This window comes from Bombina bombina, chromosome 2, assembly GCF_027579735.1.
Source record: "Bombina bombina isolate aBomBom1 chromosome 2, aBomBom1.pri, whole genome shotgun sequence".
Taxonomy (NCBI): Eukaryota; Metazoa; Chordata; class Amphibia; order Anura; family Bombinatoridae; genus Bombina; species Bombina bombina.
This window is the reverse complement of record NC_069500.1, coordinates 273,613,543-273,637,437: the sequence shown is the minus strand read 5'-3', so window position 1 is coordinate 273,637,437 and position 23,895 is coordinate 273,613,543. Positions and strand designations below refer to the sequence as shown.

The window sequence follows — 23,895 nt, the reverse complement described above, 5'->3', positions numbered from 1 at the left end:
AGGTCTGGAGAAGGATTTGTTTCTCAAACGTCCTGCGGATGTGCCAGATGTACTATTTTTTTTGTCAGGGCCTAGTCAGAATAAGGCCTGTGTTTAAGCCTGTTGCTCCTCCTTGGAGTCTTAATCTTGTTCTTAAGGTTTTGCAGCAGGCTCCGTTGAGCCTTTGCATTCCATATATATTAAGTTATTATCTTGGAAGGCTTTGTTTCTTTTTGTTATCTTTTCTGCTCAGAGAGTTTTGGAACTCTAGTGTGCTTTATCTTATTTTTCATGCTAATAAGATGGTTCTTCATTACAAAGTTGGGTTTTCTTCCTTAAGTAGTTTCAGATAGGAAATTGCTGTTCCTTCTCTATGTCCTTATCATTATTCTCATAAGGAACGTTTGTTGCACATCCTTGGGGGCCCAGTCGCAATTGCGACGTCTGCACCCCCTGTAGTTTCGTCCCTGCGCTTTTTATTATTCCTTTTTTCCATTTCTCTTCGGTCGAATGACTGGTGGTTTGTGGGAAAGGAAGTGATACGTAACAGCTATGCTGTGGTGCTCTTTGCCTCCAAATGTTATGGAAACACTTAGCGCCTGCTAAAAATAGACCCTGGCTCTGGCATATAGACTCCTAGTAGTCAATTTAAAAGTTGCAGAGTGACAAAGTGATAAACACCAAAGCGCCAATTGAACAAGGCTGGGTCTGATTAGTCTTATCGGGAAGGTTACAATGATGAACAATTAGTGATATTAAGATTAAAATGTATTAATATATTACAAATATCATGGATCCAACTATGCAACTATGTGTTTAACATAGAAAGATGGGATATAAATCAATAAATTGCTCCTATAAAACTCCTCCTTCTGGCAAGGAGTGATATTCTCAACAGTAATTGATGACGTTGTGGGCTCACCATATCCGGAAATAAATACATTTATCAGGTAAGCATAATTTTTTTTGTTACCTCTGTAATTACCTTGTATCTAAGCTTCTGCTGACTGCCTCTTTATCTCAGATCTTTTGACAGACTTGCATTTCAGGCAATTAGTGCTGACTCATAAATAACTTTACGTGCATGAGCACAGTTTTATCTATATGAAACACATGAACTAATGCCCTCTAGCTGTGAAAAACTGTTAAATGCATTTAGATGAGAGGCGGCCTTTAAGGGCTTAGAAATTAGCATATGAGCCTACCCAGGTTTAGCTTTCAACTAAGAATAACAAGAGAACAAAGCAAATTTGATGGTAAAAGTAAATTAGAAAGTTGTATAAAATGACATGCCCTATCTGAATCATGAAAGTTTAATTTGAACTTTACTATCCCTTTAAATAGAGAATTTAGGAACAAGAAACACAGTTGTGCCACCTTCTTTTGGTATTTAGCATCCAAACCTTTTCTGGGAAGAATAGTTTTTTTAATGGGACAGTATACACCAATTTTCATATAACTGCATGTAATAGACACTACTATAAAGAATAACTGATAAAAAAAAATCCAGTATAAAACCGTTTAAAAACTTACTTAGAAGCTTCCAGTTGAGCTCTGTTTAAAAGGTTACTGGAACATCCACTGCAAGTGGGAAATAGCAGACACTCCCCTCCCCCTTCCTTTGCATATGAAAAGAACCTTTACACAAACAGGAACAAGCTGGAGTAGGTATACATTGGTATTCTCCTAAAACTTTGAGTTTTTTGGGCTTGTTTAGGAGTCTGAAAATCAGAGCAATGTTATTTAAAAATAATCAAAACTATCCATTTTAAAAAGAAACACAACTGTATGGTCTACATAAATGGATCATCTACAAAACATTTATGCAAAGAAAAATCTAGTGTATAATGTCTCTTTAAGGTTGGCTTAGTTCCTTATCTCTCTCCAGGACTTAGAAAGAACAATTGAAAATAATTCAATATTGGTATATAAGTATTGTACAGAGATGAGAAAGGGGGTCAGGTAACAAGATCTGATCTGTCAGCAAGCCAAGTCTATTTTGATGGGCTGTGGTTTCAAAAGGCAAATCGAGCTATTTATTTTGCAAAAAGAAGCATAAATTAGCAATTTCTCATACATTTTATATGCTGCCGGTGGTATATCAAGTAATTGGGAACACATTCAGGGAAAAACAATTTTACAGTGAACTGTCCCTTTAAAGTGAAGGTAAATCCTAGCGTTTTAAAAAACAAAACAAAAAACTTCATGTGAAAGCACCTATATTTTCCTGCAGTTTATGCTGAGCTGAGCACCTTCAGCCGCCCAAGGCAAAATGCTATTTTTTCAATGAGGTGACGTTTCCACCAATAACCATGCTTGCCGATCGGCAAATAAATTTAGTTTTATGCCATTCTCTGTGAACATGTGCTAATTTGGGGAGTTTTTTTTTCAACCACTTATTTTTAGGGTTAAAGGGTCAGTATACACAAATCTTCATATAACTGCATGTAATAGACACTACTATAAAGAATAATATGCACAGATACTGATCTAAAAATCCAGTATAAAACCATTTTAAAACTAACTTAGAAGCTCCCAGTTTAGCTCTGTTAAAAAGGTAGCTGAAACACCCACTGCAAGTGGGAAAAACAGACACTCCCCCCTCCCCCTTCATTTGCATATGAAAGACTCTTTACACAAACAGGAGCAAGCTGGAGTAGGTATACATCAGTATTCTCCTAAAACTTTGGGGCTTGGTTAGGAGTCTAAAAATCAGAGCAATGTTATTTAAAAGTGAGCAAAACCTATACATTTAAAAAAAATTGTATGGGCTATATAAATGAATCATCTACAAAACATTTATGCAAAGAAAAATCTAGTGTGTAATATCCCTTTTAAGCAGGTTTAACTTTAAATGCATATTATTTTGTTGGTACTTTATTTGAGCACTTTCTTTTGGTATGAGAAATTAGTCATCTGTTTTAAAGCATTGACTTACATTATAAATAATGTCACACTTTGTACATCTGAGCAAATACCACTGTTGGAAATAAGAGTTATGTTGTGTTTTGTCAGAGTGATAGATGGAAGCTGTTGATCGCGTTTTCATCAGCTTTACTTGCTGCCAGGTGGCCTTCTGAGATTAAATTATGATCTTTTTGGAGCCCTGATTGAATAAAGTGAACCATGAAAAGGTAGTTTATGTCATCTAACTTGCTGCTCCCAACACAAAATATTACACATTGTCAAAAAATGTGGTCACCTGTAAGAAAAGGCTGCAGATCTCATTTTTATTCAAAGTATTTATTTTTGAGTTGAGTTTACAGCTTTTCTTTGTTGTTGGAGTTGCCTCCTGCTCTTGGTTGGTAATAAAAATTACAAAAATACTTAATTATTTAAAATAAAGACTCAAAGGGGTCAATTTACTAAAGTGCGAACAGACATGATACAATGTAGCGTATTATGTCCGCCGCAAATCGATTAATGCCAACAGCATACGCTGTTGGCATTTATCATTGCACCAGCAGTTCTTGTAAAATGCTGGTGCAATACCGCCCCCTGTAGATTCGCTGCCAATCGGCCGCTAGCAGGGGGTGTCAATCAACCCGATCGTATTCGATCTGGTTGATTTCTGTCTGCCGCCTCAGAGCAGGCAGACAGGTTATGGAGCAGCAGTCTTTAGAAACATGGGGCATCAAGCTCTGTACGAAGCTTGATAAATTAACCCCAAAGTATTAAAATGAAATAGTAACTTCATATTTCTAGATATGCTTAAAGGGATACTGAACCCAATTTTTTCTTTCTTTCATGATTCGGATAGAACATGTCATTTTAAGTAACTTTCTTATTTACTCCTATTATAAATTTTTCTTCGTTCTCTTGGTATCTTTATTTGAAAAAGCAGGAATGTAAGCTTTTGAGCCGGCCCATTTTTGGTTCAGCACCTTGGTAGCGCTTGCTGATTGGTGGCTAAATGTAGCCACCAATTAGCAAGCGCTACCCAGGGTGCTGAACCAAAAATAGGCCGGCTCGGAAACTTAAATTCCTGCTTTTTCAAATAAAGATACCACAAGAACGAATATATTTTGATGATAGGAGTAAATTAGAAAATTACTTAAAATTGCATGTTCTATCTGAATCATGAAAGAAAAAAATTGGGTTCAGTATCCCTTTAACCCCTTAACGACCAACAACGTATGGGGTACGTCCTGCAAAAAAATGCAGTTAATGACCAAGGACGTACCCCGTACGTCGTTGGTCTTTGAAAGCCCTGGAAGCGATCCTGATCGCTTCCAGCCGCTTTCATGTTATTGCAGTGATGCCTCAATATTGAGGCATCCTGCAATAACAGTTTTATAGCAGTCCGATTTAGAGAGAGCCACTCTGTGGCCCTCTCTGCGTGGGTGGGAGCTTATCCAGGGAGGCGGGTGGGCGGCGATCAATGGAGGAGGGGGGCAGGATCGCGTGTGGGGTGCGTGCCAGAATGCGCGCGCGTGCACGTGGGTGGGTGCGCGTGTGCGGGTGGGAACCCTACACTATGGAACAATTATAAGGACTCAGTGGGAGAGACTCAGTGGGAGAGAGGGTATAAATAAATAAAATTAGTAATCTGGGAGAGGGTTGGGGGTTGTGGGGGGGCAGCTACACTACAGAAAACAGTTGTTTTTTTTAATAAAAATAAACAAAAATGTTTTTAATTTGAAACTGGGTACTGGCAGACAGCTGCCAGTACCCAATATGGCGCACAATAAGGCAGGGGGGGGGGGGTTAGAGAGCTGTTTGAGGGGGATCAGGGAGGTTGGGGGCTAAGGGGGATCCTACATAGCAGCATATGTAAATATGCTCAAAAAAATAATAAAAAAATAAGATAGCTTTTATTTTAGTACTGGCAGACTTTCTGCCAGTACTTAAGATGGCGGGGACAATTGTGGGGTTGGGGATGGAAGAGAGCTATTTGGGAGGGATCAGGGGGTATGATGTGTCAGGTGGGAGGCTGATCTCTACACTAAAGCTAAAATTAACCCTGCAAGCTCCCTACAAGCTACCTAATTAACCTAACCTAATTAACACAGTCTATGAGTAAGGCAGGAGCCGAAACATGTAAGATTGCTGCTGCTCAGGCTCATTCTGACCCATACTGCATGCTACCATTGCATTTTATCAACTTTCCTTTTTGGCAATAAACGTTAAGTTTTAAAAAAAAATTCTGCTTGCCCAGCCTCGCCTTTTTTGTTTTTCTATTGATACCTAATTAACCCCTTCACTGCTAGCCATAATACTCGTGTGATGCGCAGCGGCATTTAGCAGCCTTCTAATTACCAAAAAGCAACGCCAAAGCCATATATGTCTGCTATTTCTGAACAAAGGGGATCCCAGAGAAGCATTTACAACCATGTGTGCCATAATTGCACAAGCTGTTTGTAAATGATTTCAGTGAGAAACCTAAAATTGTGAAAAATTTTACGTTTTTTTTTTCATTTGATCGCATTTGGCGGTGAAATGGTGGCATGAAATATACCAAAATTGGCCTAGATCAATACTTAGGGTTGTCTACTACACTACACTAAAGCTAAAATTATCCCTAAAAGCTCCCTACATGCTCCATAATTAACCCCTTCACTGCTGGCCATAATACACGTGTAGTGCGCAGTGGCATTTAGCAGCCTTCTAATTACTAAAAAAGCAACACCAAAGCCATATATGTCTGCTATTTCTGAACAAAGGGGATCCCAGAGAAGAATTTACAACCATTTAAGCCATAATTGCAGAACCTGTTTGTAAATAATTTAAGTGAGAAACCAAAAGTTTGTGAAAAAATTAGTAAAAAAGTGAACAATTTTTTGTATTTAATCGCATTTGGCGGTGAAATGGTGGCATGAAATATACCAAAATGGGCCTAGATGAATACTTTGGGATGTCTACTAAAAAAAAATATATACATGTCAATGGATATTCAGAGATTCCTGAAAGATATTAGTGTTCTAATGTAACTAGCGCTAATTTTGAAAAATAATGGTTTGGAAATAGCAAAGTGCTACTTGTACTTATTGCCCTATAACTTACAAAAAAGAAAAGAACATGTAAACATTGGGTATTTCTAAACTCAGGACAAAATTTAGAAACTATTTAGCACGGGTGTTTTTTGGTGGTTGTAGATGTGTAACAGATTTTGGGGGTCATAGTTAGAAAAAGTGTGTTTTTTTTCAATTTTTTCCTCATATTTTATAATTTTTTTTATAGTAAATTATAAGATATTATGAAAATAATGGTATCTTTAGAAAGTCCATTTAATGGCGAGAAAAACGGTATATAATATGTGTGGGTACAGTAAATGAGTAAGAGGAAAATTACAGCTAAACACAAACACCGCAGAAATGTAAAAATAGCCTTGGTCCCAAACTGACAGAAAATGGAAAAGTGCTGTGGTCATTAAGGGGTTAACTAAATTTGGTTTACAAGAATAGTGTTGGCCATCCATTTATTTAAAGGGACAGTAAAGTCACAAAAATCTTTCATGATTTAAATAGGGCGTGTAATTTTAAACAGCTTTGCAATTTACTTTTATTACCAATTTTGCTTTGTTCTTTTGGTATTCTTAGTTGAAAGCTAAATCTAGGTGGTTCATGTGCTAATTTCTTAGACCTTGAAGACTGCCTCTAATCGGAAAGCATTTTGACAGTTTTTCACCACTAGAGGGCGTTAGTTCATGTGTTTCACATAGATAACATTGAGCTCTGGCACGTGAAGCTCCTAAGAGCAAGCACTGATTGGCTAAAAATGCAAGTCTGTCAAAAGAACTGAAATAAGGAGGCAGTTTGCAAAGGCTTAGATACAAGGTAATCACAGAGGTAAAAAGTGTATTAATATAACTGTTGGTTAAGCAAAACTGGGGAATGGGTAATAAAGGGATTATCTACCTTTTTAAACAACACAAATTCTGGTGTTTACTGTCCCTTTAACTCACAAAAGGTATTTCAAGGAATTAAAAGGTAATAGTGTATTTTTAATACATCCATTACATACTGTGATCACTGACTTTGAGTACTATAAAGACATCTATTAGATTCTACTGTGTCAGCATTTATTATTTGATTTATCGTTGACAGGAAAAAAAAAGTTCCCTATGCTTGGGAGCAGTGATGAACCTAATACAATATTGTCAAACGATTACAATAAACAATTTATTGAGTACACAAATAAGTTAAAAACATGGATCCATGTATAAACAATCAAATTTATACATCAATAATAGCTTAATGAATAGTTAAAACAAATAGTTATGTAACGGATATAGCATTTAAAATTGTGCAAACAATGCTCTTAAAAAATATTCCTAAAAAATTCCAAATTAAGTATAAGGCTCACAACAGAAATTCAACTTTGTGTTTACCACATACACATAATAGGTGAAATATATTAGTCAGTTATATAATATTATCTAACCAATAATGTTCTCGATTCTATGCAATACTAAATATTGCCAATAGTGACTAATGTGTAAGGCTCTGAGTAATTCACAATTTTAAATGCCATATCTGCTATTTGACTATTTGTTTCAACTATTCATTTAGCTATTATTGCTGTACAAATTTGTGTATGTGTATATGGTAAAAACAAAGTTGAATTTCTTTCGTGAGCCTTATACTAAATTTGGAATTTTTTAGGAATATTTTTAAGAGAAATGTTTGCACAATTTTAAATGCTATATCCGTTACATAACTATTTGTTTTAACTATTCATTTAGCTATTATTGTTGTATAAATTTGATTGTTTATACATGGATCCATGTTTTTAACTTATTTGTGTACTCAATAAATTGTTTATTGTAATCGTTTGACAATATTGCATTAGGTCCAGACCCAGCCTTCGTATAGTTGGCGCTTTGGTATACCTTATTAGTTTCATCTTTCCATTTTGACAACTAGGTGTCAAATTATCAAAGCCAGAGGTCTTATTTAGTAGGCGCTAGGTGTACTCCACTATCAGGAGCAGTGATGAACTACAGGGAGCTTGATGCTGATTGGTGACTGCACATATATACCTCTTGTCATTTGCTCACCCAATGTGTTCAGCTAGTTCCCAGAAGTGCTGCTCCTTCCACAAAGCAGACCTAGAGAATGAAGCAAATTTGTTAATATAAGTAAAATGTAAAGTTGTTTAAAATTGTATGCTCTATCTGAATCATTAAATAAATTGTTTCATGGGTTTCATGTCCCTTTTAAATTTTTCAAAGAATGGGGCCTCAATAATATGTTACTGTATCCACATTCATATGTTTCCTCCTCCAACAATATTTAGTCGAATTGTCTCATCAGTAGCAAAAATATTGTTGTAGAATAGATAGATGTACAGTATACGCCAATTTCCATATAACTGCATGTAATAGACACTACTATAAAGAAGAATATGCACAGATGCTGATCTAAAAATTCAGTATAAAACCTTTTAAAAACTTACCGCTAGTTTTAGAGTTCTGCGGCCAAAGGGGTGCGTTAGCTACGCTGGCTTTTTTTCTCCCGCACCTTTTAAACAACGCTGGTATTTAGAGTTCACAGAAGGGCTATGTTAGGCTCCAAAAGGGGAGCGTATAGCATAATTTACCGCCACTGCAACTCTAAATACCAGCGGTGCTTACGGACGCGGCCAGCTTCAAAAACGTGCTCGTGCACGATTCCCCCATAGGAAACAATGGGGCCGTTTGAGCTGAAAAAAACCTAACACCTGCAAAAAAGCAGCGTTCAGCTCCTAACGCAGCCCCATTGTTTCCTATGGGGAAACACTTCCTATGTCTGCACCTAACACCCTAACATGTACCCCGAGTCTAAACACCCCTAACCTTACACTTATTAACCCCTAATCTGCCGCCCCCTGCATATTATTATTAACCCCTAATCTGCCGCTCCATACACCGCCGCAACCTACGTTATCCCTATGTACCCCTAATCTGCTGCCCCTAACACCGCCGACCCCTATATTATATTTATTAACCCTTAATCTGCCGCCTCCAACGTCGCCGCCACCTACCTACACTTATTAACCCCTAATCTGCCGACCGGACCTCACCGCTACTATAATAAAGTTATTAACCCCTAATCCGCCTCACTCCCGCCTCAATAACCCTATAATAAATATTATTAACCCCTAATCTGCCCTCCCTAACATCACCGACACCTAACTTCAAGTATTAACCCCTAATCTGCCGACTGGACCTCACCACTACTCTATTAAATTTATTAACCCCTAAAGCTAAGTCTAACCCTAACACTAACACCCCCCTAAGTTAAATATAATTTTTATCTAACGAAATATATCTTATTAAATAAATTATTCCTATTTAAAGCTAAATACTTACCTGTAAAATAAACCCTAATATAGCTACAATATAAATAATAATTATATTGTAGCTATTTTAGGATTAATATTTATTTTACAGGCATCTTTGTATTTATTTTAACCAGGTACAATAGCTATTAAATAGTTAATAACTATTTAATAGCTACCTAGTTAAAATAATTGCCAAATTACCTGTAAAATAAATGCTAACCTAAGTTACAATTAAACCTAACACTACACTATCAATAAATTAATTACATAAAATACCTACAAATAAATACAATTAAATAAACTAACTAAAGTACAAAAAATAAAAAAAGAACTAAGTTACAAAAAATAAAAAAATAAGTTACAAACATTAGAAAAAGATTACAACAATTTTAAGCTAATTACACCTACTCTAAGCCCCCTAATAAAATAACAAAGCCCCCCAAAATAAAAAAATGCCCTACCCTATTCTAAAATAAAAATAGAAAAGCTCTTTTACCTTACCAGCCCTTAAAAGGGCCTTTTGCGGGGCATGCCCCAAAGAATTCAGATCTTTTGCCTGTAAAAAAATCCCATACAATACCCCCCCCCCAACATTACAACCCACCACCCACATACCCCTAATCTAACCCAAACCCCCCTTAAATAAACCTAACACTAAGCCCCTGAAGATCTCCCTACCTTGAGTCGTCTTCACCCAACCGGGCACCGATGGACCAAAAGAAGACATCCGGAGCGGCAGAAGTCTTCATCCTATCCGGGCAGAAGAGGACATCCGGACTGGTAGACATCTTCATCCAAGCGGCATCTTCTATCTTCATCCATCCGGAGAGGAGCGGAGCCATCTTCTTCCAGCCGACGCGGATCCATCCTCTTCTACCGACGCCTACTCGCCGAATGACGGTTCCTTTAAATGACGTCATCCAAGATGGCGTCCCTCAAATTCAGATTGGCTGATAGGATTCTATCAGCCAATCGGAATTAAGGTAGGAAAATTCTGATTGGCTGATGGAATCAGCCAATCAGATTCAAGTTCAATCAGATTGGCTGATCCAATCAGCCAATCAGATTGAGCTCGCATTCTATTGGCTGATCGGAACAGCCAATAGAATGCGAGCTCAATCTGATTGGCTGATTCCATCAGCCAATCAGAATTTTCCTACCTTAATTCCGATTGGCTGATAGAATCCTATCAGCCAATCGGAATTCGAGGGACGCCATCTTGGATGACGTCATTCAGCGAGTAGGCGTCGGTAGAAGAGGATGGATCCGCGTCGGCTGGAAAAAGATGGCTCCGCTCCAGATGGATTAAGATAGAAGATGCCGCTTGGATGAAGATGTCTACCGGTCCGGATGTCCTCTTCTGCCCGGATAGGATGAAGACTTCTACCGCTCCGGATGTCTTCTTTTGGTCCATCGGTGCCCGGTTGGGTGAAGACGACTCGAGGTAGGGAGATCTTCAGGGGCTTAGTGTTAGGTTTATTTAAGGGGGGTTTGGGTTAGATTAGGGGTATGTGGGTGGTGGGCTGTAATGTTGGGGGGGTATTGTATTTTTTTTTTTTACAGGCAAGAGAGCAGAATTCTTTGGGGCATGCCCCGCAAAAAGCCCTTTTAAGGGCTGGTAAGGTAAAAGAGCTTTTTTATTTTTGAATAGGGTAGGGCATTTTTTTATTTTGGGGGGCTTTGTTATTTTATTAGGGGGCTTAGAGTAGGTGTAATTAGCTTAAAATTGTTGTAATCTTTTTCTAATGTTTGTAACTTTTTTTTTTTTTTTTGTACTTTAGTTAGTTTATTTAATTGTATTTATTTGTAGGTATTTTATGTAATTAATTTATTGATAGTGTAGTGTTAGGTTTAATTGTAGGTAATTGTAGGTAGTTTGTTTAATTTATTGATAGTGTAGTGTTAGGTTTAATTGTAACTTAGGTTAGGATTTATTTTACAGGTAATTTTGTAATTATTTTAACTAGGTAGCTATTAAATAGTTATTAACTATTTAATAGCTATTGTACCTGGTTAAAATAAATACAAAGTTGCCTGTAAAATAAATATTAATCCTAAAATATAATTATTATTTATATTGTAGCTATATTAGGGTTTATTTTACAGGTAAGTATTTAGCTTTAAATAGGAATAATTTATTTAATAAGAGTTAATTTATTTCGTTAGATAAAAATTATATTTAACTTAGGGGGGTGTTAGGGTTAGGGTTAGTCTTAGCTTTAGGGGTTAATAAATTTAATAGAGTAGCGGTGAGGTCCGGTCGGCAGATTAGGGGTTAATACTTGATGTTAGGGAAGGCAGATTAGGGGTTAATAATATTTATTATAGGGTTATTGAGGCGGGAGTGAGGCGGATTAGGGGTTAATAACTTTATTATAGTAGCAGTGAGGTCCGGTCGGCAGATTAGGGGTTAATAAGTGTAGGTAGGTGGCGGCTTCGTTGGAGGCGGCAGATTAGGGGTTAATAAATTTAATATAGGGGTTGGCGGTGTTAGGGGCAGCAGATTAGGGGTACATAGGGATAACGTAGGTGGCGGCGGTGTGCGGTCGGCAGATTAGGGGTTAAAATTTTTTATTAGAGTGGCGGCGATGTGGGGGGGCCTCGGTTTAGGGGTACATAGGTAGTTTATGGGTGTTAGTGTACTTTAGAGCACAGTAGTTAAGAGCTTTATAAACCGGCGTTAGCCCATAAAGCTCTTAACTCCTGGCTTTTCTCTGCGGCTGGAGTCTTGTCGTTAGATTTCTAACGCTCACTTCAGCCAAGACTCTAAATACCGGCGTTAGAAAGATCCCATTGAAAAGATAGGATACGCAAATGGTGTAAGGGGATCTGCTGTATGGAAAAGTCACGGCTGCAAAGTGAGCGTTAGACCCTTACCTACAAGACTCTAAATACCAGCGGTAGCCCAAAACCAGCGTTAGGAGCCCCTAACGCTGGTTTTGACGGCTAACGCCAAACTCTAAATCTAGGCGTTAGTTAGAAGCTTCCAGTTTAGCTCTGTTAATGAGGTTAGGTTGGTACACCCACTGAAAGGGGCTGGGAAAACAGGAAGAGCAGATACTCCCACTTCCCTGTATATGAAAAGACAGATAACATAAACAGGAGAATGCAGGAATCTGTAGACATCAGTATACATCTGGCACTTTGGCGCCTGGTTATTATAGTCTGAAAATCAGCACAATGTTATTAAGAAATAAGCAAAACTAAACATTGTTACAAAACATTCCCAGATTGGCTTTATAAATGGATCATCTACAAAACATTTATGCAAAGAAAAATCTAGTGTACAATGATCTTTTAAAATGTTCGTTAGGGGGGAGATATTCACATCCTTCTTTTAATAAATCTGCATATACATACTTAAAGGGCCAGTAAATACAGTAGATTTGAATAAACAACAAATGCATGATAACAAGACAATGCAATAGCACTTGGTACGAAATTCAAATGAGTAGTAGATTTTTTTCTGACAAATGTTAGTTATGTCTTTTTCCACTCCTCCTGTTTCATGTGACAGCAATCAGCCAATCACAAATGCATATACAAATATTCTGTGATTTGTTGCACATGCTCAGTAGGAAATGGTGACTCAAAAAATGTAAATATAAAAAGACGGTGCACATTTTGTTTACGGAAGTAAATTGGAAAATTGTTAAAAACTGCATGCTGTATCTTAATTTTGAAAGTTTAATTTTGACTTGAGTGTCCCTTTAAAGAGACATTAAACACTAAATAAATGCTAAATAGAATGTGTTCAAAGAAAAGATTAATCTGAGAATAACATGTAGATGAATTTTTAAAGTTTCATTACCTGTTTCAATATTTACAAATAAGTTTAACATTTTAGTGTCTCTAAAACAATGGGATCTGCCATATTGTAACTTAGGTTACCTTCTCTGCTGTGACCAATTAGAGACTTATAAATAGGTCACTAAAGTGTGCAGCCAATGGCTGTGTGGATTATAACAGTGTGTTGCATATCCATTTCTAACAGGAATTGAAAAGCTCATTTCAGAATGGGATTACAGGAAAAGGGGACAAAATAAGCAATGAAAGTATATTTTAGAGTTTTTATATATATATATATATATATATATATATATATATATATATATATATATATACGATTTATCATTTTATATTACCATCTCAAAGTGTTTAATGTCCTTTTAATATTGTTGTAAGTAGTACTATTCAGATAATTTGTGAATAAAAAATTAACTTAAAGGGCAAAATATTGAAATAATTACATGTAGGGCTGCAACTAATGATTATTTTCATAATCGATTAATCGGCCGATTATTTTTTCGATTAATCGACTAATCGGATAAAAAATAAATGTTTTCCTATATTTAAAGTAAAATCCACATACTGAGTGATAAATATAAACTTCAGACTAAAACGTTACAACTTTACATTAACACAACTGTTTTTAAGCAGCAGAACACATTTTTTATAATTAAGCAAAATAAAACCACAAACTGTTGAAGTATAGAAGTATAAAGAGGTAGACTATCACTGTTTATAACATTCTGTTATTTATTCTTTCAGAAACTTTGCATTGAAATGCAAAAATGTCAACATGTCCACACGCACCTGGCTGAGACTGACTCTCTTTTTTGCAAGCTATTTTGCCTGCAGCAGAGAAGAGGCACTCAGATGGTGTTGAGGTGCCTGAGATGCATAAGTAGGGTTTTACCAATTTCCCCAGGGTGGGCTATTTATCTTTGTTAGCTCTCACCAATTCAAGGGACCTCTTAACAATGTAAGCCTGGACTTCATTCTGACATAAAAATATCTTGAATATCTATATGCAATGGTAAACAATCAGCTATAAGGTTAGGGGGGAAATTATCTAATCTTCTCTTAAAATAACAGATATATACTTACAGAGGTTGAATTTGGTACATATTCCATTTAATTAAAAATATAAAAAAACAAAAAAAAGACTATCAGTAACAGGACACAGCCTTAAACATTTATCTATACAGTACATATAATCAGCAATAGCAAGCTATTCACTAAAATTGTGTAAACCGGTAATAGTGACATCAATTTATATAACAAATGCCATCAATCTAGGGCTAGGTGTAAATAACAAGCTCTGCACTATATCATGCAATGCATAGTCCTAAATCACCTGATTTTATATAAACAATCCAAATGATGACTCCTATTATTTCTGGGTTGCACATAAGACGTAAACTATAAAAGAAACTTATAGTGTCCTAAAAAAGTGAAGAGTAAGCGTCTGCAGAAGTCCTTTAGGCTAAGGGCATAACCATAAAACACAATACCATGTGCAGAAGCTCATGTGAGTAAAGTAGCTGGTGCTGTGCACAGACCAACTAATTGCAAACCAACTAATTGATTATGAGATTCGTTGACAACTATTTTCATAATCGATTATTCTCGATTATGCCGATTAGTTGTTGCAGCTCTAATTACATGCTTTAAATTGTCTGAGCATGTCACTTACATGAATACGAACGACTCCCCAAATTGTTTTGTTTAAAGGGATACTAAACCCTCATTTTTTCTTTCATGATTCAGATAGAGCATGAGATTTTAAGCACCTTTCTAATTTACTCCTATTATCAATTTTTCTTTGTTCTCATGCTATCTTGATTTGAAAAAGCAGTACTGTAAGCTTTAGAGCCAGACCATTTTTTGTTCAGCACATGGGTAGCACTTGCTGATTTGTCGCTAAATGTAGCAAACCAATCAGCAGCTCTACCAAGGTGCTGAACTAAAAAATGGGCTGGTTCCTAACCTTTTATTACTGCTTTTTCAAATCAAGATAACATGAGAACAAAGAAAAATTGATAATAGGAGTAAATTAGAAAGTTGCTTAAAATTGCATGCTCTATCTGAATCATGAAAGAAAAAATGAGGGGTTAGTATCCCTTTAACTCCCACAAAGTACCACTTGGGATCTGCAGAGCACTTTGCAACTACTGCTGCTGATAGGGTGATTGGTAGTTTTCAAAAGCTGGGTGGTGCTTTTAATTGCTGAGAATTTAGTCAGCAGCCGTTTCTGTTTGAGATCTGTGACTCCAGAGAGAGGGTTAAACGCATAGGGTAAGATTTACCAATTTGCAAATGGACAGGATTCACATGTTGTGAACCTGTCCGCGTTTGATCACAAATTGTGGGGCGCATTCCCCACATATTTACCATTGCAAGAGTGAACACTTGAGCAATGCCACCCCCTACCCTCATGCAACCAATTGTGTGAGAGTAAGGCTTGTCAATCACCTTAGTCAAATGACTTTGGGGTGATTTTCATTCATCAACTGAGAAGAAACTCATTTTATACATTGTGAGTGTTACAGCATTTGCATATGCTGTTAGGTACGTTGGATGGTTGTCAAAATATTTTAGGACCAGGGGACTAAAACAGAAATCAGGAATTGTTCCATGAATATTAAACTTTGTGATTAGTGATTTTTTTCTCTCTCTTTTCTACCTTTTAGTGTGAACAATCCCATCTAATGAGAGAGCATGAAGATGTTCAGGAGAGAACAACCCTCCGTTATGAGGAACGTATTACAGAGCTGCACAGCATCATAGCGGAGTTAAATAAGAAGATTGATCGGCTTCAAGGAACAACCATAAGGTAGAAATGAGAGGAGCAATTCTAGGCAAATCAATATATAATAATGAATATAACAATAATAAAATAAAAACATCATCCATGAGATAATTCTGTAGCAGATGCCCAGTGGACAAAGTGAAATGTTCTCATTGTAAATTCCAATGTATATTTGAATTCAGTTACGAAGTACAGATATTAATAAATAGCACCAGAGAGGAGGCATCTTTATTTAGGGATTTATTTATTTTAAGCTGAAGAATAAACCAGGAGTGAGTGGATACAGAATGCAAAAAAGGGTGGGAAGGGTAAGGGAATTAGAAATAAGATGCAAGAAAGTTACTTGTTAGTATTTAGTACAAATATTTATATAAATGTGTAAAATATCCAGTATACTGAAACACCTAATCAACAAGCTAGGACAAAGTTATAGGTCTAGAAGGCCCGTTTAAGAGAGCATGTATATAATAAGCAACAAGAACACTTAGCCAGGCAAATGACCATAGCATTACTGAAAGCAATATAGTGCCTCTAATGTAAACACAGAATAGCGAGGAAAGGCTGCCCCATAGAAGTGATGTTCATTTAGTTTTTAATAATCATCTAATTAAAGCAACATTCTAGTGTAAAAGGGAAATGATCTCTTTCATTACAGCTAGAGAGCCAGTTAGACGCAAGATACTTAAAGGGACATAAAATCCCAAAAATGTATTTCATGATTTAGATTTTAAACAACATTCCAATGTACTTCTATGATCTAATTTGCTTCCTTCTTTGTTGAAGTAAATTGGAAAGTTGTTTCAAATAACATGCTCTATCTGAATCACGATAGAAAGAATTTGGGGGTCATGTCCCTTTAAGCATAATTCTCTAGCCAACTCCTACAAAGGAGCCACACGGGAGAGTGTGAGGGGCACAGCTAATGCTTTGTGTTTAACCCCTGTGAAATTACTTGATTAGCAGAACTCATCTAGGGTAAGATTACAAGTCACACGGCAAATCAGTTGCGAAAACTCTGCATGTTATGGCTTTTTCGCATTTGGGGTTGCACAGCTATTACAAGTTGAGAAATAACTTATTTTGTTCGTACGTTAAGCTGCGTAATGCAAACTGCGAAATCACATGTGCATTCACATACAGTTGTGCTCATAAGTTTACATACCCTGGCAGAATTTATGATTTCTTGCCCATTTTTCAGAGAATATGAATGATAACACAAAAACTTTTCATTCACTCATGGTTAGTGTTTGCTATTATCAATCAACTGTGTTTACTCTTTTTTAATCATAATGACAACAGAAACTACCCAAATGACCCTGATCAAAAGTTTACATACCCTGGTGATTTTGGCCTGATAACATGCACACAAGTTGACACAAAGGGGTTTGAATGGCTATTAAAAGGTAACCATCCTCACCTGTGATCTGTTTGCTTGTAATTAGTGTGTGTGTATAAAAGGTCAATGAGTTTCTGGACTCCTGACAGACCCTTGCATCTTTCATCCAGTGCTGCACTGACGATTCTGGATTCTGAGTCATGGGGAAAGCAAACAAATTGTCAAAGGATCTGCGGGAAAAGGCAGTTGAACTGTATAAAACAGGAAAGGTATATAAAAAGATATCCAAGGAATTGAGAATGCAAATCAGCAGTGTTCAAACTCTAATAAAATAGTGGAAAATGAGGGGTTCTGTTGAAACCAAACCACGGTCAGGTAGACCAACTAAAATTTCAGCCACAACTGCCAGGGAACCAGTTTGGGATGCAAAGACAAACCCACAAATAACTTCAGGGGAAATACAGGACATGTGGTGTGGCTGTTTCAAGATGCACAATAAGGAGGCACTTGAAGAAAGATGGTCTACATGGTCGAGTCGCCAGAAGAAAGCCATTACTACGCAAATGCCACAAAGTATCCCGCTTACAATACGCCAAACCGCACAGAGACAAGCCTCAAATCTTCTGGCACAAAGTCATTTGGAGTGATGAGACCAAAATTGAGCTTTTTGGCACCATAAACGCTACATTTGGAGAGGAGTCAACAAGGCCTATGATGAAAGGTACACCATTCCTACTGTAAAACACGGAGGTGTATCGCTGATGTTTTGGGGATGTGTGAGCTACAAAGGAACAGGAAATTTTGTCATAATTGATGGCAAGATGAATGCAGTATGTTATCAAACAGAACGCCTAATTCTCAATTCCTTGGATATCTTTTTATATCCCCTTCCTGTTTTATACAGTTCAACTACCTTTTTCTCATAGATCCTTTGACAATTCTTTTTCTTTCTCCATGACTCAGAATCCAGAAACGTCAGTGCAGCACTGGATGAGAGATGCAAGGGGTCTGTCAGGAGTCCAGAAACTCATTGACCTTTTATACACACACACTAATTACAAGCAAACAGATCACAGGTGAGGATGGTTACCTTTAATAGCCATTCAAACCCCTTTGTGTCAACTTGTGTGTATCAGGCCAAAATCACCAGGGTATGGTATGTAAACTTTTGATCAGGGTCATTTGGGTAGTTTCTGTTGTCATTATGATTAAAAAAAGAGTAAACACAGTTGATTGATAATAAATGGCTTCAGCCAAACACTAACCATGAGTGAAAGAAAAGTTTTTGTGTTATCATTCATATTCTCTGAAAAATGGCCAAGAAATCATAAAGTCTGCCAGGGTATGTAAACTTATGAGCACAACTGTATTCGCCATAGAAGTCAATGGAGGAGAAAAAAAACAACACAAAAACCTTTATGTTGCGCAAAGCCCATGACGTATTCTCCTCGAAAAGTTTAATTTGATTCTAAATAAATATTATATATGTGATGATTTTTTGATTAATATATCTATTTATTGCAAGATATGTATGTGTGTGTATGTATATATATATATATATATATATGTATATATATGTCTAGATATTTTGAGAGCTATATGAGTAAATCTCTTTGAAAATACTTCTGAGATATTTTTTTAATGTGCATAACTATGTAATGTGAAATCTTTTCATTATCTCCATAGTTAAACATATCTCTATACATATAAATCCATGTATCCAGTCCACGGATCATCCATTACTTATGGGATATTCTCCTTCCCAACAGGAAGTTGCAAGAGGATCACCCACAGCAGAGCTGCTATATAGCTCCTCCCCTAACTGCCATATCCAGTCATTCTCTTGCAACCCTCAACAAAGATGGAGGTCGTAAGAGGAGAGTGGTGTTTTATACTTAGTTTATTTCTTCAATCAAATGTTTGTTATTTTTAAATGGTACCGGAGTGTGCTGTTTATCTCAGGCAGTATTTAGAAGAAGAATCTGCCTGCATTTTCTATGATCTTAGCAGAAGTAACTAAGATCCATGGCTGTTCTCACATATTCTGAGGAGTGAGGTAACTTAAGAGAGGGAATGGCGTGCAGGTTTTCCTGCAATAAGGTATGTGCAGTTAATATTTTTCTAGGGATGGAATTTGCTAGAAAATGCTGCTTATACCGGATTAATGTAAGTAAAGCCTTAAATGCATCTACTGGTATCAGGCTTATTAATAGAGATGCATACTCTTATAAAAATGTAATATAAAACGTTTGCTGGCATGTTAATCGTTTTTATATATGTTTGGTGACAAAACTTATTGGGGCCTAGTTTTTTTCCTCATGGCTGGTTTGATTTCTGCCTAGAGACAGTTTCCTGAAGCTTTCCACTATTGCAATATGAGTGGGAAGGGCCTATTTTAGTGCAGCTAAAAATACTGACAGAGACATTTAGCTTCCCTCTGCATGATACAGGACATCTCTGAAGGGCTCAAAAGGCTTCAAAGTCGTGTTTGAGGAGGGTAACAATCACAGTAGACTGTGGCAGTTGTGACTGTGTTTAAAAAACGTTTTTGTCATTTATTATTCTGTTTTTGTTATTAAGGGGTTAATCATCCATTTGCAAGTGGGTGCAATGCTCTGCTGACTTGTTACATACACTGTAAAAATTTTGTTAGTGTAACTGCCTTTTTTCACTGTTATTTCAAATTTTGTCAAAATTTGTTTCTCTTAAAGGCAGAGTAACGTTTTTTATATTGCTTGTTAACTTGCTTTAAAGTGTTTTCCAAGCTTGCTAGTCTCATTGCTAGTCTGTACAAACATGTCTGAAACAGAGGATGCTTGTTCATTATGTTTAAAAGCCATGGTGGAGCCCCATAGGTGAATGTGTACTAAATGTATTGATTTCACCTTAAACAGTAAAGATCAGTCTTTATCTATAAAAGAATTGTCACCAGAGGGGTCTGTCGAGGGGGAAGTTATGCCGACTAACTCTCCCCACGTGTCGGACCCTTCGCCTCCCGCTAATATGGCGCCAAGTACATCAGGGACGCCCATAGCGATTACTTTGCAGGACATGGCTGCAATCATGAATAATACCCTGTCAGAGGTATTATCCAGATTGCCTGAATTGAGAGGCAAGCGCGATAGCTCTGGGGTTAGACAAGATACAGAGCGCGTAGATGCTGTAAGAGCCATGTCTGATACTGCGTCACAATATGCAGAACCTGAGGACGGAGAGCTTCAGTCTGTGGGTAACGTCTCTGATTCGGGGAGACCTGATTTAGAGATTTCTAATTTTAAATTTAAGCTTGAGAACCTCCGTGTATTGCTTGGGGAGGTATTAGCTGCTCTGAATGACTGTGACACAATTGCAGTGCCAGAGAAATTGTGTAGGCTGGATAAATACAGGTAGCCCTCAGTTTACGCCCGAGTTAGGTTCCAGAAGGAATGGTGTAAATCGAAACCGTTGTAAATTGAAACCCAGTTTATAATGTAAGTCAGTGGGAAGTGAGGGAGTTAGGTTCCAGGCCCCTCTCAAAATTGTCATAAGTAACACCTAATACATTATTTTTAAAGCTTTGAAATGAAGACTTTAAATGCTAAACAGCATTATAAGCCTAATAAAATAATCACACAACACAGAATATATAATTAAACTAAGTGAAATGAACAAAAACATTTGCTAAACAGCATTATAAACCTAATAAAATAATCACACAACACAGACTTCACTTGCATTTTTATGCAAACAGTTCTTTCTATGCATTCCAATCTGGACTGATTTATAGACAGGAAGATCTTGTTCCTTTGAAATCTGCTCGATATCTCAGATCTGGATAAACTGATTAATTTCAGCTTGCTTGGCTTTGCTGCAACACAAGCGGACAGCTCCACCTACTGGCTATTTTAATAAATGCACTGCCTCTCAATGCTTTTCAATAGCAGTCACATGACTGAAAAAAAAGGTTGTTATTCTGAAACGGTGTAAATTGAACCGTTGTAAAACGAGGGCCACCTGTACTATGCAGTGCCGGTGAGTACTGATGTTTTTCCAATACCTAAAAGGCTTACAGAAATTATTAGTAAGGAGTGGGATAGGCCTGGTGTGCCCTTTTCCCCACCTCCTATATTTAGAAAAATGTTTCCAATAGATGCCACTACACGGGACTTATGGCAGACTGTCCCTAAGGTGGAGGGAGCAGTTTCTACTTTAGCAAAACGTACCACTATCCCGGTTGAGGACAGTTGTGCTTTTTCAGATCAAATGGATAAAAAATTAGAGGGTTACCTTAAGAAAATGTTTATTCAACAAGGTTTTATTTTACAGCCCCTTGCATGCATTGCGCCTGTCACTGCTGCGGCGGCATTCTGGTTTGAGGCCCTGGAAGAGGCCATCCATACAGCTCCATTGACTGAAATTGTTGACAAGCTTAGAACTCTTAAGCTAGCTAACTCATTTGTTTCTGATGCCATTGTTCATTTGACTAAACTAACGGCTAAGAATTCCGGATTCGCCATCCAGGCGCGTAGGGCGCTATGGCTCAAATCCTGGTCAGCTGATGTGAAGTCTAAATTACTCAACATTCCTTTCAAGGGGCAGACCTTATTCGGGCCTGGTTTGAAAGAAATTATTGCTGACATTACTGGAGGTAAGGGTCATACCCTTCCTCGGGACAGGGCCAAATCAAAGGCCAAACAGTCTAATTTTCGTGCCTTTCGAAATTCCAAGGCAGGTGCAGCATCAACTTCCTCCGCTTCAAGACAAGAAGGAACTTTTGCTCAATCTAAGCAGGCCTGGAAACCTAACCAGTCCTGGAACAAAGGCAAGCAGGCCAGAAAGCCTGCTGCTGCCTCTAAGACAGCATGAAGGAACGGCCCCCTATCCGGCGACGGATCTAGTAGGGGGCAGACTTTTTCTCTTCGCCCAGGCGTGGGCAAGAGATGTTCAGGATCCCTGGGCGTTGGAGATCATATCTCAGGGATATCTTCTGGACTTCAAAGCTTCCCCTCCACAAGGGAGATTTCATCTTTCAAGGTTATCTGCAAATCAGATAAAGAAAGAGGCATTCCAACGCTGTGTGCAAGACCTCCTAGTAATGGGAGTGATCCATACTGTTCTGCGAACGGAACAAGGACAGGGTTTTTATTCAAATCTGTTTGTGGTTCCCAAAAAAGAGGGAACCTTCAGACCAATTTTGGATCTAAAGATCTTAAACAAATTCCTCAGAGTTCCATCATTCAAAATGGAAACTATTCGGACCATCCTACCCATGATCCAAGAGGGTCAGTACATGACCACAGTGGACTTAAAGGATGCCTACCTTCACATACCGATTCACAAAGATCATCATCGGTTCCTAAGGTTTGCCTTTCTAGACAGGCATTACCAATTTGTAGCTCTTCCCTTCGGGTTGGCTACAGCCCCAAGAATCTTTACAAAGGTTCTGGGCTCAATTCTGGCGGTTCTAACACCGCGAGGCATAGCGGTGGCTCCGTATCTAGACGACATCCTGATACAGGCGTCAAGCTTTCAAATTGCCAAGTCTCATACAGAGATTGTTCTGGCATTTCTGAGATTGCACGGGTGGAAAGTGAACGTGGAAAAGAGTTCTCTATCCCCACTCACAAGAGTCTCCTTCTTAGGGACTCTTATAGATTATGTAGAGATGAAAATTTACCTGACGGAGTCCAGGTTATCAAAGCTTCTAAATGCTTGCCGTATTCTTCATTCCATTCCGCGCCCTTCGGTGGCTCAGTGTATGGAGGTGATCGGCTTAATGGTAGCGGCAATGGACATAGTGCCATTTGCGCGCCTACATCTCAGACCGCTGCAATTATGCATGCTAAGTCAGTGGAATGGGGATTACACAGATTTGTCCCCTCTGCTAAATCTGGATCAAGAGACCAGAGATTCTCTTCTCTGGTGGTTGTCTCGGGTCCACCTGTCCGAGGGTATGACCTTTCGCAGGCCAGATTGGACAATAGTAACAACAGATGCCAGCCTTCTAGGTTGGGGTGCAGTCTGGAACTCCCTGAAGGCACAGGGATCGTGGACTCAGGAGGAGAAACTTCTTTCCGATAAATATTCTGGAGTTAAGAGCAATATTCAATGCTCTTCTGGCTTGGCCTCAGTTAGCAACACTGAGGTTCATCAGATTTCAGTCAGACAATATCACGACTGTGGCTTACATCAACCATCAAGGGGGAACCAGGAGTTCCCTAGCGATGTTAGAAGTCTCAAAAATAATTAGCTGGGCAGAGTCCCACTCTTACCACCTGTCAGCAATCCATATCCCAGGCGTGGAGAACTGGGAGGCGGATTTTCTAAGTCGTCAGACTTTTCACCCGAGGGAGTGGGAACTCCATCCGGAGGTGTTTGCTCAATTGATTCATCGTTGGGGCAAACCAGAGTTGGATCTCATGGCGTCTCGCCAGAACGCCAAGCTTCCTTGTTACGGATCCAGGTCCAGGGACCCAGAAGCGACGCTGATAGATGCTCTAGCAGCGCCTTGGTTCTTCAACCTGGCTTATGTGTTTCCACCATTTCCTCTGCTCCCTCGACTGATTGCCAAAATCAAACAGGAGAGAGCATTGGTGATTCTAATAGCGCCTGCGTGGCCACGCAGGACCTGGTATGCAGACCTAGTTGACATGTCATCCTTTCCACCATGGACTCTGCCTCTAAGACAGGACCTTCTTATACAAGGTCCTTTCAATCATCCAAATCTAATTTCTCTGAGACT

The 23,895-nt window shown here is 38.1% G+C and overlaps 1 protein-coding gene across 4 annotated transcripts in view; it reads left to right on the top strand.

The window, feature by feature from the left end:
* The window catches only part of MCC (MCC regulator of WNT signaling pathway), a 1,086,108-nt gene that overhangs the window by 699,651 nt on the left and 362,562 nt on the right, over positions 1-23,895 (top strand). For all 4 annotated transcript variants that reach the window (XM_053701549.1, XM_053701547.1, XM_053701550.1 and 1 more), the window contains one exon: positions 15,720-15,862. In XM_053701549.1, the coding sequence (XP_053557524.1) occupies positions 15,720-15,862 (143 nt within the window). The remainder of the gene's footprint in view (positions 1-15,719; positions 15,863-23,895) is intronic.